Source organism: Helianthus annuus, chromosome 9, assembly GCF_002127325.2.
Source record: "Helianthus annuus cultivar XRQ/B chromosome 9, HanXRQr2.0-SUNRISE, whole genome shotgun sequence".
NCBI classification, from domain to species: domain Eukaryota; kingdom Viridiplantae; phylum Streptophyta; class Magnoliopsida; order Asterales; family Asteraceae; genus Helianthus; species Helianthus annuus.
Genome location: NC_035441.2, coordinates 33,096,158 through 33,109,382, shown reverse-complemented (window position 1 = coordinate 33,109,382; position 13,225 = coordinate 33,096,158). Strand labels below are relative to the sequence as shown.

General features: G+C 36.7%; 1 protein-coding gene across 1 annotated transcript; it reads left to right on the top strand.

The window, feature by feature from the left end:
- Window positions 1–3,577: 3,577 nt before the first annotated feature.
- Window positions 3,578–12,663, top strand: LOC110877455. The gene is made up of 10 exons (XM_022125605.2): window positions 3,578–3,878; window positions 5,207–5,284; window positions 6,313–6,477; window positions 6,575–7,273; window positions 7,652–8,228; window positions 8,322–8,407; window positions 8,537–8,665; window positions 9,857–9,996; window positions 11,056–12,107; window positions 12,185–12,663. Exons 1-9 carry the CDS (start codon window positions 3,792–3,794, stop codon window positions 12,104–12,106), a joined length of 3,012 nt encoding a protein of 1,003 aa, XP_021981297.1. The 5' UTR covers window positions 3,578–3,791; the 3' UTR covers window position 12,107; window positions 12,185–12,663.
- Window positions 12,664–13,225: the final 562 nt, after the last annotated feature.

Here is a 13,225-nt window from a genome sequence, read left to right as displayed (position 1 = left end):
AAAAAAATACCTTCTGATAATTTTTTAGTTGGCTAGGGAATTGCTCCTTGTTGGTTGTCAACTTGTCATTGCATTCTTACTCAGCTGTAGAAATTTGATAGAAATTTAGAAAACGTATTAAAAGATTACACCATGTTTAAATTGCTAACCTCTGTATGTGTGTCAAAGAAAAAACAATACCTTCCTGTTATCTTTGAATAAGCTGTAGAATTGTTCCTTCTTGGGTATGGCTGCGTTGGTACTCGACTACAATAAATACGTGCGTTAACATATATAACAATATTTATTTTTTGGGTTAGTGGTACCTTCATTGCATAGTCAGCTGCTTAGAATAGGTTGTAGAAGGCATCAGTGTCATCCATGGCTGCAAATTTGGTGTAGTTCGAATGGGTTAAATGTGAAAAGAAGACATATTTTTGTGGTACCTCATTCTTCTTATATAGCCATCATATTCGGCAGTTACATTGTCCACTACCCCACTAACTTGCTAAAAATAAGGAAGGCTTTTTTAACCGTCAAATTATAACTTGCACTTTTGTTCGACCCATGTTCTGATAATGCATTTTTATTGGTGCATCTTAATAAATTGCAGGAAACTGCAAGATCATGGGTGAGAGAGTGTCGAACTGCCATAAACTGCTGCTTCTAGAAGGAATTTAGTGACTTTATACGGCTCAGATTAAAAGTTGATGACTTTGAACGGCTGTAATTAACCCAAATGGCGGTTACAAACAACGGGAACAATATAATATATAATATAGAATTATAAATAATAACCAAAGAAGCATCTTTGCATTCCATCTTTGCATTCCATCTTTGCATTCCATCTTTGCATTCCATATTGTAGTAACCTGCAATGGATGTACGGTAAACAATTAAAGAGATCCTTAGACTGAAGAAATAGTCATGCATATATCAAGTTCATTATGGATAGAACAGCCGAACTCCATAGAATTGGATAGATAAAATACACAAACCCGTTCATTTCAATTGTCAAACCTCAAAAAAACAGAAAATTTGATCCGTCAGTATGGGAAATCCCCAAATTAATAAGACTTGAATAACTCACCACTGGCATATGACTCACAAAACGCAAATCACAAAGACAATCAATTCACCAGGAATCCATGCTTCAAATTACCAACTTTCAACACACAAAAAAGAAGATCCAACAGGTATACAAATTACGAACACTTTCGTTGAAGTTGCAAGAGCATTTGGGATCTAAACAAGTAAAATCGATGAGTTGGCAGTTGGGTAGGACAAGATTCACCTATCTTATGCCCAGTCTGACCCGACCTTTATATTTCTTATTTTAGAGTATACTCATTTAGACCCATTATAAAGAGTTTCTATTATATTATAATATTTTAAAATAGCATTAAAAGTCCAAAATAACCCAAATTTATGTGTTTGGACAAAGATTGCCACCCATAGTTCCAACTCTTTCTATAGGTTGTTTTTCTTTATATTAGAAACCACTCAATCACTGAATGTAACTTGTGTGTACCTTAAGCTGTTATAGTGTTATACCCAAACCATCAAAGATTGTGGCAAATAACAAACAATAGTTAAACACAACTGGCATATATGAGAAACTACAAATAACCTTCATAACCTTTATGTAGTTATAACTGTTGATCTGCATATCAATTATAATAAACTATAAATATAAATATCACCAGTAATAAAATGGCTTCAATATCAAATTATCATTATCATCTGTTAAACATACTCAAAACGGACAAATTCAAGATTAAAAAAATCTTAAAATTTCTAACTAATTTCTCCAATTGGAGTCTTGGCATTTTCATAAAAAGTGAGCATATTGGCAAAATCACTCAACAAAACTCTAACGAAATGAGAACCGACATCAGTGGCGGACCCATGATTTTTTTCCTGGGGGCGAAATTTTTTTAGAAATTTTAGACCCTTAGTAGCTATATAAAAAAATCGGTTCATAGCGAGTCGGATCGGGTTAGGTCATGTAAAACAAGTAAACACAAACAAACAAAGTTTCATAGCGGGTCGAATCAGATCGGGTCGGTTCCATTTCAATTTTCAAACAATCAAATCCTACTTCCTAACTTCCTATCACATTAACAGACAAAAAAACATCAAAGTTCAAACCATCTCTACTTCTATTTCTCTTCATCATTAAATAAAAAAGAACAAAAAAGCTTATTTAAAGCATACTTTGGTCTTTAATTAGAAAAATTCGGCGAAAAAAGTGGTTCAACCCCTTTCCTCTTGAGAAATCGCGACATAACTTCCCTACTCATTGTTCCTTTCTAATCCTATCACATACAAAATAAACAAGGATCTTCAAGTGTTCAACCATAGCCCATGTTACTTAATTTTCAATTTAAAATTTTGAATTTCAAGCCCTAGTAATTGTTATTTACCAACCAACAATCATATAATCAACAAAACCACTCAACTAAAGACTAGAACAACCCAAAAATACATAAAAACATATAAAATTTTAAACCTTTTTAACAAATATATATATATTTGTTTCTATTGAAAATAACCCAATATAACATCAAAACCAATCGAATTACCTATTTACGTTCAATGTTTGAATTTCATCTTTTCAAAACCCTATATTAGAATCATATAATTAATAAGAGATCAAGAAACAACAAACCCATCATATAAAGACTAGAACAACCCCAAATTACCTCAAAAAAACATAAGAGTTTAAACTTTTTTAACCCATCCTAAAATCCTATTATCTCATGACTCTTGAACAAAATTGCATAAACATCAAAATAACAAAAAAAAAAAAAAAAAAAAAACCATGTACCTGTCAGGGGCGACCTGAATTAACCAGTTTGCAACATGAATTTTGCAGTTGTCGGCCGGAATTATGTTGTCGCTGGGAGCTGAAGTGAGGCAGAGGGAGGGCGGGAGTCGCTGGCAAGTGGCAGCGATTTGGGTTTTTTTTATTATGTGGACTGATTTGTTTAACAAAACTTGTAGTTAGGTTGGGTTTGAATGGGTATTAAGTTTTTTTTTTTGAACGGAAAATTTGGATCACTGACGGACCACTGGAGTATCATCGTGCCACCAGCAGAACCACCCGATCATATCCATCTCCACTAGACAATAATGCCTATACACCAATTCAGGAGGAAACCCAATAATCTGGGAAAACCCCCTTTGTGGGAATCGAACCCATGACCTAATGATCATAAGCCTTATCCCACCACCAAGATACCACTAGGCTATAATGCAGTGAGTTTAAGTTTTATTAAAGGGGTTAGTGGGCTAACTTGTTTACATAATTTGATCGGGTTTCAATCCGTGTTCACAATTTTTATATAAATTCCTAACATTTTTCTAAGGGGTGCGGACGAAAATTTCTAAGGGGTGCAGTCGAAATTTTCCAAGGGGTGCGGACAAAAATTTCCAAAGGGTGCGGTTATGATTTTTCGCGAAAAATGTCACTAAATTTTTTTTTTCAAGGAGTGTGGCCCCCCGCCCACTCACCCCATGAGGTGGGTCCGCCCCTGACCCACGTTAATAATATCATATTCATGATAATAGCGTTTTATCCATAATAGAGACACGCGCACCAAAAGATTTTTATTTATTAGAATCACGCCTTTTCTTTCTCCTATCACTTTCCTGTACTCTTCTCTCTCTCTCTCTCAGAACACCGATCAGCCAAAGCCCCACCAACCCACCGCTGGATCTCTTAACCTTTCATCATACCGCTTCCAGCCTTCCACCACTGCTCCGGAGTTTTCAAACCCTCACCACCATTTCCGACCAAATCGTTGACCATGAACGTCTTGACCACAAATCACATACCCTCAATGGATGTCGATGATGTGGAACTCAATGGATCCTATGAGATAAGCAAAGGAGAGGTAAGATGCTTCATATCTTTATGTTTAAGTAGTTTCGTATGGATCCTATGAGATAGAAGAAGTAAAGATCTTAAGTTTTGCTTTTGACTTTTAGTTTGTTTTTTCTTGTGGATATTAAATCTTGTTATGCATATATCTAAGAAAAGAAGCAAAAAGGGTAGTGGGAAAAGGTGCAGAAATTTGTTCATATTAGAAATGATTTTTTGCGAGAAATTTTAGTCTATGTTACGGATTTGTTTCAAGGTACACATACTCTCTCTCAGAACACCTATCAGCCTCAGCCCCACCCCCACCGTCGGATCTCTTCATAGCGCCTCCACCACAGCTCCGGATCTCTCAAACCCTAACCACCATTTCCGACCCAATCGTTGAACATGAACGTCTTGACCACAAATCACATAACGCTCGTAAAACATTGCTCTCCCTTGATGATGTGGAACTCAATGGATCCTATAATAACTTTTCCACCCTGGGTTTTGGAGGTCTTATTTCTGTTTCTCCAAACAAAAAGCTTAGGATGCTTATATTTGGTACCTACTCCGATGAGATTGTATTTAATACCGCCTCCCATGAACTACATGAACTCGAAGTATAAAAACTAGAAATATTTGAAACTATGAATGGTTTGGTTCGGTTAACTTTGGTTAAACGAGGGTACAAAAAACCAGTAGCCGGTTTTTGGTTAATTCGGTTTTCGGCTAATCGGTTTTCCATTAATTCAGTTGTTGTTTGATTTCGGTTATGTTTTAGTTAAGGATTCAATTATTGCTTACCCTAGACACCATTAATCACGGAAATTACAAAAACTGTAGCAATACTATAATCGAATTAAAGAGAATAAGATGCTCGTTTTTATTGTAAAATTTTTTAAAGGAATATTGATGTATGAAAAAATTGTGGTGCTTTAAAAATCAAGGGGTAATTAGTTTTTATAAGGGGGACAAAGTGTAACTACGAATTATTTACATATAATTTGGTTAAAGATAAGAGAATGAGAGTGTAATTAAGATGAGGGGATTAAAGTATAATTAGTGTTTGAGAAACAAATTTATCTTCATTTTATAGTTGTATCTTATGCATTATATAAAAAAATTCTCAACTTTTGGATATTTTAAAATGCAATTAACAAATGCATTATAATTTAGTATCAATAAAAAAACAAAAGGGTAGTGGGAAAAGGTGTAGAAATTTGTTAAAAAATGGGACATGAAAGGCAGTTGTGCCACTTATGAAAAATGTAATGTTGTTAAGCATCGACAGAGTTTGTTTCTTTGATTTGCCTGCAGGAACACACACTGTCACTAACCCCTTTTAAGCTTTTTTTGCAGTCATCAGTGGCGGACCCAGGATTTTTGGACAATGGGGTCCAAAAAAGAAAAAGAAAACACAAAAAAACGAAGAAACAGGTATCGAACCCATGACCTTTTGTGTGTTAACAAGGGGTTTTACCATTGCACTAGGCTCACTTTCATTGTTATGGGGTCCAACTAAATTGTTTTATGGGGACCATAGACAATTTTATATACCGTTTCTACTACTTTTTAAAAAAAGATTGGGGTCCGGGGACCCCGTTCCTCGTAACGTAGGTCCGCCCCTGGTAGTCATCATTACTTAATTTTGGATTAGTTGTAAGAAGCATAACCTTATTAGGCTATAGGGCTGGGTTTTAAAAAGCGCGCCTGAGGCGCGAGGCCCACTAAGGCGCAGATCTCAGCGCCTCATGGCACCTGAGGTGCGCTTTTTCCACAAAGCGCAAGAAAAGCGCATTTTTTGGGTTTTTGAGGTCTAAGGCGCGTGCCTTATGTATTTTGGGTGTTTTTATGTTGTTTTTATGCATGAAAGTGTTGGATAATAGGTTTTTTGGCTTGTACATGTAGGTAAAATCATATATAAACCTTAGTTATAACTATATTTTGGATAAGGGATGCTAAAAACCTATGAGATATATATAAAAATTTATATAATCTTCTTGCGCCTCGGGTACGAAAAGCGCAACGCTTTTGCGCTTTGTGCTTCGCGCCTCATTTTTAGACCTCGTCGCTTTTGTGCGCCTTTTCGCTTTTTAAAACCAAGCTAGAGAGTGTGGTATAAACCCCCTAGGGGCTTTATCATGCCACATAAGCGCCACCTCAACGCCATGTCACATAGGGGGCTTTAAAGCCCCTTCCATTAACTTGCATGCAATGGTTTAAAGCCCCCATCATCATTACCTAATTATTAATTTTTATTATATTTTGTATTTTTTTTTTTAATTTATATGCCAATTTTATTTAAAAAAAAACATAATTTCAATAAAATAAATAAAACATTACAAACTACTTAAAAAATAAAAAAAAAGTACAAAGTTACTTGAAATTTGGGTTTGAAGGAATAGATGACGTGCTTGTGTGCATCGGACCTTACATTACTAACTTTTTTTATGCTAAATTTGCAGTCATCAGCACTTAAAACAGATGCTTTTAATATGAAAAATCTACAATCGATCTACCTGTCTTGGCATGGATTCTGTTCAACAACCATACCCCCAGAGTTATACATGCAAAACTTGGTGGAGATAGATATGAGCTATGGCGGCTTGGAAGTATTTGAACCCCCTATGGTAGTGAATCACATATTTTCCTTTTGTTGTTCTTGATATTTAATGAATATTTTGAAACTTTACGGTGCTAAAGAAATTTGTCCTACTTTTGCAACAGGTTCTTCAGTCATTAAAGATTCTAAATCTTAACGACTCACACTATCTTATTGAAATCCGCAACATTGTCAAAATCCCTAATCTTGAGATTTTAAATCTTCGGAACTGTTACAATCTGGTTAGTGTTTGTGAAAACCTTGGAGACCTTACAAAGCTCGCATTATTGAACCTGACAGGGTGTAAAAACCTATACAGTTTGGGGCATAGAAAAAAACCTACTTTTTCCTTACCATTTTCATTACAACAGTTAATCCTCAAAGACTGCCGTCTTGCTTCTACTGATTCCATTCCTTTTAGCTCCATTGTTCAACCATGTTTGCAGTATGTGAATTTAGGAAATAGTAGATTTGAGTCATTGCCTTGCTGTGATCATCTTGAAAATCTTCGGATTCTCGACCTTAGTTTTTGCTCCAAACTCAAATGTCTTGTATCTCTCCCTAGTACACTTGCAGAATTGTATATATATTACTGTGAGTCACTAGAGAGAATAACGTTCCAGTCACATCGATTCACTCTGCAAGAGTTCCGTTATGAAGGTTGTAATAATTTGTATGAAGTTGAAGGCTTTATCAAACTGGTACCAATAGCTAAACTAGATGAAACTGATTTGTATCACATGAAGTGGCTAAAAGAATATCAAAACCATCAGGTGCCCCTTGTCGGGGATGAGCTCACAGTAGGCAGAAATTGGCAAATCCAGGTTTGTTGTTTCTCTCTGAAATCTTGGTTTTTAAATGTGCGCATCAGAAGCGCGTGATGCGATGCGATTACATGATGCACTCTAAATCGCATGATGCGCCCTGATGTACGAGAGCTTTCTTTTTGTCTTTATATTGAATTTTAATCTCTAGTTTTTTTAGTATTTAAAGCTAACAAGTTAAAATATTATCTATAAGTAATTTTTTTAAATAGCAAACGCCTCTCATATGTGATGCGCGCACATCACGCATTGCACATCATCTTTTGGGATCAAAATGCATCGGAGCGCATTCTAAAATCAAGTCTAAAATAAATCATTCATATACTGTATGCAAACCAATCATATAGAATGACTGATCCCTTTGTTTATGTGGCCCAGATGTTGTCTGAATTCGGTATAATGAGCACATCTTTGCCGGATATAAAGGATCCAAGATTGACGCCCAAGTATCTATCAGTATCAAACTCTTTGTTCTTCGATGTGCCTTTGTGTCCCAAAAATAAGTGGCTCAAAGGAATTAATGTAACATTCAAGTATTCAATATCTGGTGACGATTGTGCATGGTTTTGTAAAATTAGTACTACGAATGGTGTTGTTGATTGGATGTACAACCCGAAAGTCTTTGGCAAACCTGAAGTTGGTGAAGCATGTATATGGTTAAGCTATTGGCCAATTGGAAATAAATTGAACATTGGAGACACAGTTGGGGTCTCTATTGTTGAGATTAGTGGATTGGAGGTACATGAATGTGGTGTGAGCCTTGTGTACTCTGATCAGGAAATCTTGGATTATAACTTGGGTTGGGCAGAAATTCTGGGAGGAGATTTGTCTAGATTTCAGCTAAGCACAGGAGCATCCTATCTTTGTCGGCGTGATTTCTTTGAGTTAATGGAGGTTGGCAGATTGACTTCTGATTGGTTTAGGATTTTAGTTGGTGATGCCGTTGACTACACTGGTATGTTCCTTGATTGTGTCAAAGCTAATTCTATGTGTTTGTATTAAAATTTGAGTAGAGAAAGTTTATCATATCTTCTCTTTTATGTTACAGAGGTAAGAGGATGGGGAAAGACTGGTCGGCCAAAGCCGGTGATTCAGTCATTTACAGAGTTGAAAACTGTTAACATTTCTCAAATGGTGAGTTCACTTTGTCTTTAGAAAACGATGAAAAATTACTTTACTAGTTTTCCCTTTAATGCTCTCATTGTCTTATCTTTGTTATTGTTTTTTTTTTTTTTTTTTTTTTTTTTTTTGTAATTTGTTCAGGAACAAATAGAAAGTGAGGGCATATCTAAACCATTTGGTTCTGATGAGAGTAAGGTGTCGAACTCACCCACACATAGGGAGAGATTAAAATCAGTGGTTACAGATGAACTTAGTTGCCAAGATATAAAGGTAATTTCCCATTGAAATTATTATATTATATTATCAACTACTACAAAAACAAGTTTGCCAACCGACAGGGCAATAGCTATGGCCCTTCATTGGGCAAAATGGGTGGCAAGCTAATAGTGCCAGGCAGCTGCCTGTCACTCTCCTATTGGCCCAACAAATTTCCGATTTTATCCCACTTTAAAATTACGATTTTGCCATTAGTTCAAAATTATGTTTTCGCCCCCGCTTAAAAATAAATTTACGTTTTTACTCCCAGCTAAATATTTCAATTTTGCCCCCGGTTCAAAATTACGATTTTTCCCCGTTTCAATTTACAGTTTTGCTATTAGTTTTTTTCCCTTAAAATTACGATTTCTCCATCAGGTAAAAGTTATGTTTTTACCCCCACTTAAAAATAAATTTACGCTTTTGCTCCCAGCTAAAAATTCCAATTTTGCCCTCGGTTCAAAATTACGATTTTGGCCCGTATAAATTTATAATTTTGCCATTAGTTTTTTTTCTCACACCCAAGTTACGATTTTTCCCTCAACTTAAATTTACATTTTGCCCATCGTTTTTGTTTGTTTTCATGGTGAAATAACAATTTTCCCCCAGTGTAAAATTACAGTCGTGCCGGCAGCTTCCTAGCACTCCCCCGTTGGTCCATTTAATTCACGATGTATCCCCGAATTAAAATTATGATTTCGCCCTCAGTTAAAAATTGCGTTTTTCCAATCGTTTTAGTTTTTTTAGCAAAACTATAAAGTATTTTTTTAATTGGGTTACTCGATTTAATTTTTTTTCGTGTCAAGGAGCTGCCTAACACTCGCTCATTAGTCCTAAAAAAATACAGTTTTCCCCTGAGCTAAAACTTACGGTCTTATCATCGTTTTTGTTTTTTTTTTTCCTAGCAAAATTATAGTAGTCTTTTTTTAATTGATTGAGAATTATTCGGCCATCGCCCCGCAGCGCGGGCGGGGCATCAACTAGTTATACTATAAAGGGAAACACACTTAGTCTTCTAAGTCCATAAATGAAAATGAAATTTGTAGACAGAATAAAATTTATGCTCCATTGAATTTATTATATTATACTACAACAGAGCAAGTCTGCCAGCAGACTTCTTCCTTTTTGCAAGTTCTTATCACCCTCTGTGTAGTATTATCCGGAGCTATGTATTATATTTCTTTCTAATAACACAGTACTTTTCAGAAAATTACGCTCCAAGACATTGAATCAATGGATTATGAGGAAAATGAAGGGACATTGACCAGTCATGCGAGGAAGATTGTGGACACAAATTTCTCAGGTGTTGGACCTGCCTCAGAAAGAATTGCAAATCAACATGACAGGTATTATCCTGATTTCATGATTTATTTTATGATATTGCTACATATCCAATGCCAACGTATACAACATACTATTTTCTAGTATCATCACATGAACAGAGCATGAGTTATTGATTTCTCTTTTGGACAACAAATTTCTCAAGTGTCATGCACCTCATACCTATGTGGAGTGCGTTTCTGCACTAAGAGAACGAATTCACTTTGGGAATTTCATATTTGAATAGTCAAAGTTCATTTTGAAAAAGTTAATTATGCATGTTTGTAGGGCCGTAAACGAACCGAACGTTCGGCGAACAGTTCGTGAACCGTTCGGCGGGAAGTTCGTTTATGTTCGTTCGATAAGCTTAACGAACGAACACGAACAAAAAATTTCGTTCGATAAGCTTAACGAACAAACACGAACAAAGGTCTCGTTCGTTCGACTGCGTTTGTGAACGTTCGGTAATATGTTCATTTATGTTCGTTCATGTTTGTTCGTTTTTGTCTGTTCGTGTTCGGTTTTTTATGTTTATTTTTCTAAAAGTTTTTAGTGTTTTATTAATTTTTTACTTTCCCCATATGTATTATTTCCCTCTCTCTGGCCCTCTCCCTCTTTTGATATCACGCTCCTTGCTTATCTCTAATCGATTGAACCCAATATTATCCATCCCTTCAATCTTTAAATTGTTATATTTAACTACTTTCGTTGTGTACAATTTTTAAGATTAACGCTGCCTTTTTTAATTTTCAAAATTAAACTTCATTTGTGTTCGTTTGCGTTCGTGGTTAGTGTTCACGAACTGTTCGCGAACAACCAAAATTCCTTAACGAACGAACACGAACACAAACTTCTGTTCATCATGTGTTCGCGAACAGTTCACGAACATCCAAATTTCCTTAACGAACGAACACGAACATAGCCTTGTTCGTGTTCGTTTGGTTCGTTTACAGCCCTACATGTTTGTTTTGGAATTCTTTTTTTAATTTAAAATGGACTTATGTTGAATCTCTTTAAATAGTCGTCACCGTGCTTATTGACGGTTAAGTTGACAACTAGTTTTTTGTATGTAAAATACTAAGCAGGACAATGACCTCTGCACCTGAGGAAGGCTATAAGGCATCTTCATCAACTTCAGCACACACGTGTCGCAGTTTTTCCCTTGCAGAAATTCAAGCTGCAACCAAAAACTTTTCTGCTGAATTGGTTATTGGAAAGGGTGGATTTGGAACTGTTTACAAAGGTCAAATTTCCGGTGAAGAAGCTGGTCATGTGGTAGCCATCAAACGGTTGGATTCTATCTCCAACCAAGGGGAACTTGAGTTTAGGGCTGAGATTGATACTCTTTCTAAGTTGCGCCACTGTCACTTGGTGTCTCTCATTGGCTATTGTGATGATATCAAGGAGAAGGTCCTGGTTTATGAATATATGCCGAGTGGGACCCTCTACCATCATCTACATAAATCTCATACCCCCTTATGTTGGGTGACACGGCTCAAGATAGCCGTAGGTGCTGCACGTGGTATGGACTACCTTCACACCGGTGTAGGCACCCGATATGGAGTCATACACCGTGATGTGAAGAGTACAAACATTCTTTTAGATGCAAACATGGCAGCTATGATTTCGGATTTTGGGTTGTCCAAAATCGACCCAACCAACCTATCGATTTCTTGTATTGATGCTAGTGTTAAGGGCACATTCGGATATCTTGATCCAGACTTTTTTTATACTAGAAAATTAACAAGGAAAACAGATGTGTATGCATTTGGAGTTGTATTATTCGAATTGCTCTCGGGAAGGCTTGCAGTAGACCTAGACAAAGAGGAGGAGGACCAATGTAGTTTGGTAAGGTGGGCTAAAAATTGTGTAAAAAAAAGAAAATTAGATCAGATGGTTGATCCTAGTATCAAGGGAACGATTTCTACTAAATGTTTAAGAGGGTTTGCTAAAATGGCAGCTCGTTGTGTGGACAATGATCCGGAAAAACGGCCTACCATGGGTGAGCTAGTGACCTCACTGCAGGCTTTACTAAAACTACAGGAGAAATCTAACCGTTCTTCGCAGTCATCAAGCAAAATGGGTTTCCCTTGGAGGATTAATCAATATTTTGTTTCCACAACTAAACCAAACTAAGGTATGCACAAACTTTCATTAGTGTTGTACATGCAAATATGCAGTCAATATTTTGACTTTTATCCCCTTTTTTTTCAGGTTCTTAGACCAAAGTGGAACAAGTTCCCAAAAAGAGCCTTGACAAAAAGAATTAGCACTATGAATGAGTGATCAGACGTCAAATTGTTCACATGTGAAAAGAAGAGCAGGTGGACCATGAATCTCAATGGGACCGGAAATTTTGTTGCAAGGAAGAAAGGTGGCTGTTGGTTGTTTCCTGTAGCTGGAAACTCCATTTTTTGTCTAGTAAAGAAGGCGAACAAAGAGGCAGGTTGTAAAACGAGCTTCACAGCTGTAGATTTGATCTGTTGAGAATGTCACTGGCGGGAATACAGGGCTAAATAATCTTCTTATCAATACATGTATTGATTCTATGAAGGGCTTAATATCGGACTTCCCAACTCGATATCATTCATTCTTATGCATGCTAAATTAGTTGTAGAATTTTTCTGTGAGTTTTTCATTTTTTTAATATAGTTCACACGATCAACACTTATCATATACCTCATAAATAATGATATAATTGTATTTGTTGATACCCGCCTAGGCATACAATCATACATGTTTAAAGAGAAACACTACTACAGAATTGTGTTTGCAACAGCCAAAACTGCCACAATCTCGGCTGAAAATACCTTTGCCGCTAATCTGTTTTGGTGGCACTGTTTGCGACGAACTTTATCGACCTAAAGAGCCATCGCTAATTTGTGACAGTAACTGAAGGGGTATGGTCCCGGATCTCACGTCAGCATGACCGCGAGTGACCATTACCCTTATCAGAAACCCCCACCAGCAAGAACCTATCTGTGTTCGTGCGGGCACGCACGAACACAGCAGTCGAATCCAATCGGTCAAGCGATAGGAAGACTTACCTTGTGTATAAAAACGGGTGTACGCATAGCGACGCGGCCTAGCACCGCATCCTATGAACATTTTCGTCATGACAAAGGATCTGGACAACAGCAACAGTCACCACAAGTGGCGATGCGGCCTGACACCGCATCATACAGTCATCGCCAGAGTGAGAACGCGGAAACAACAGTAATTTCCGCAGGCAGCGATACCGCGCAGCACCGCATC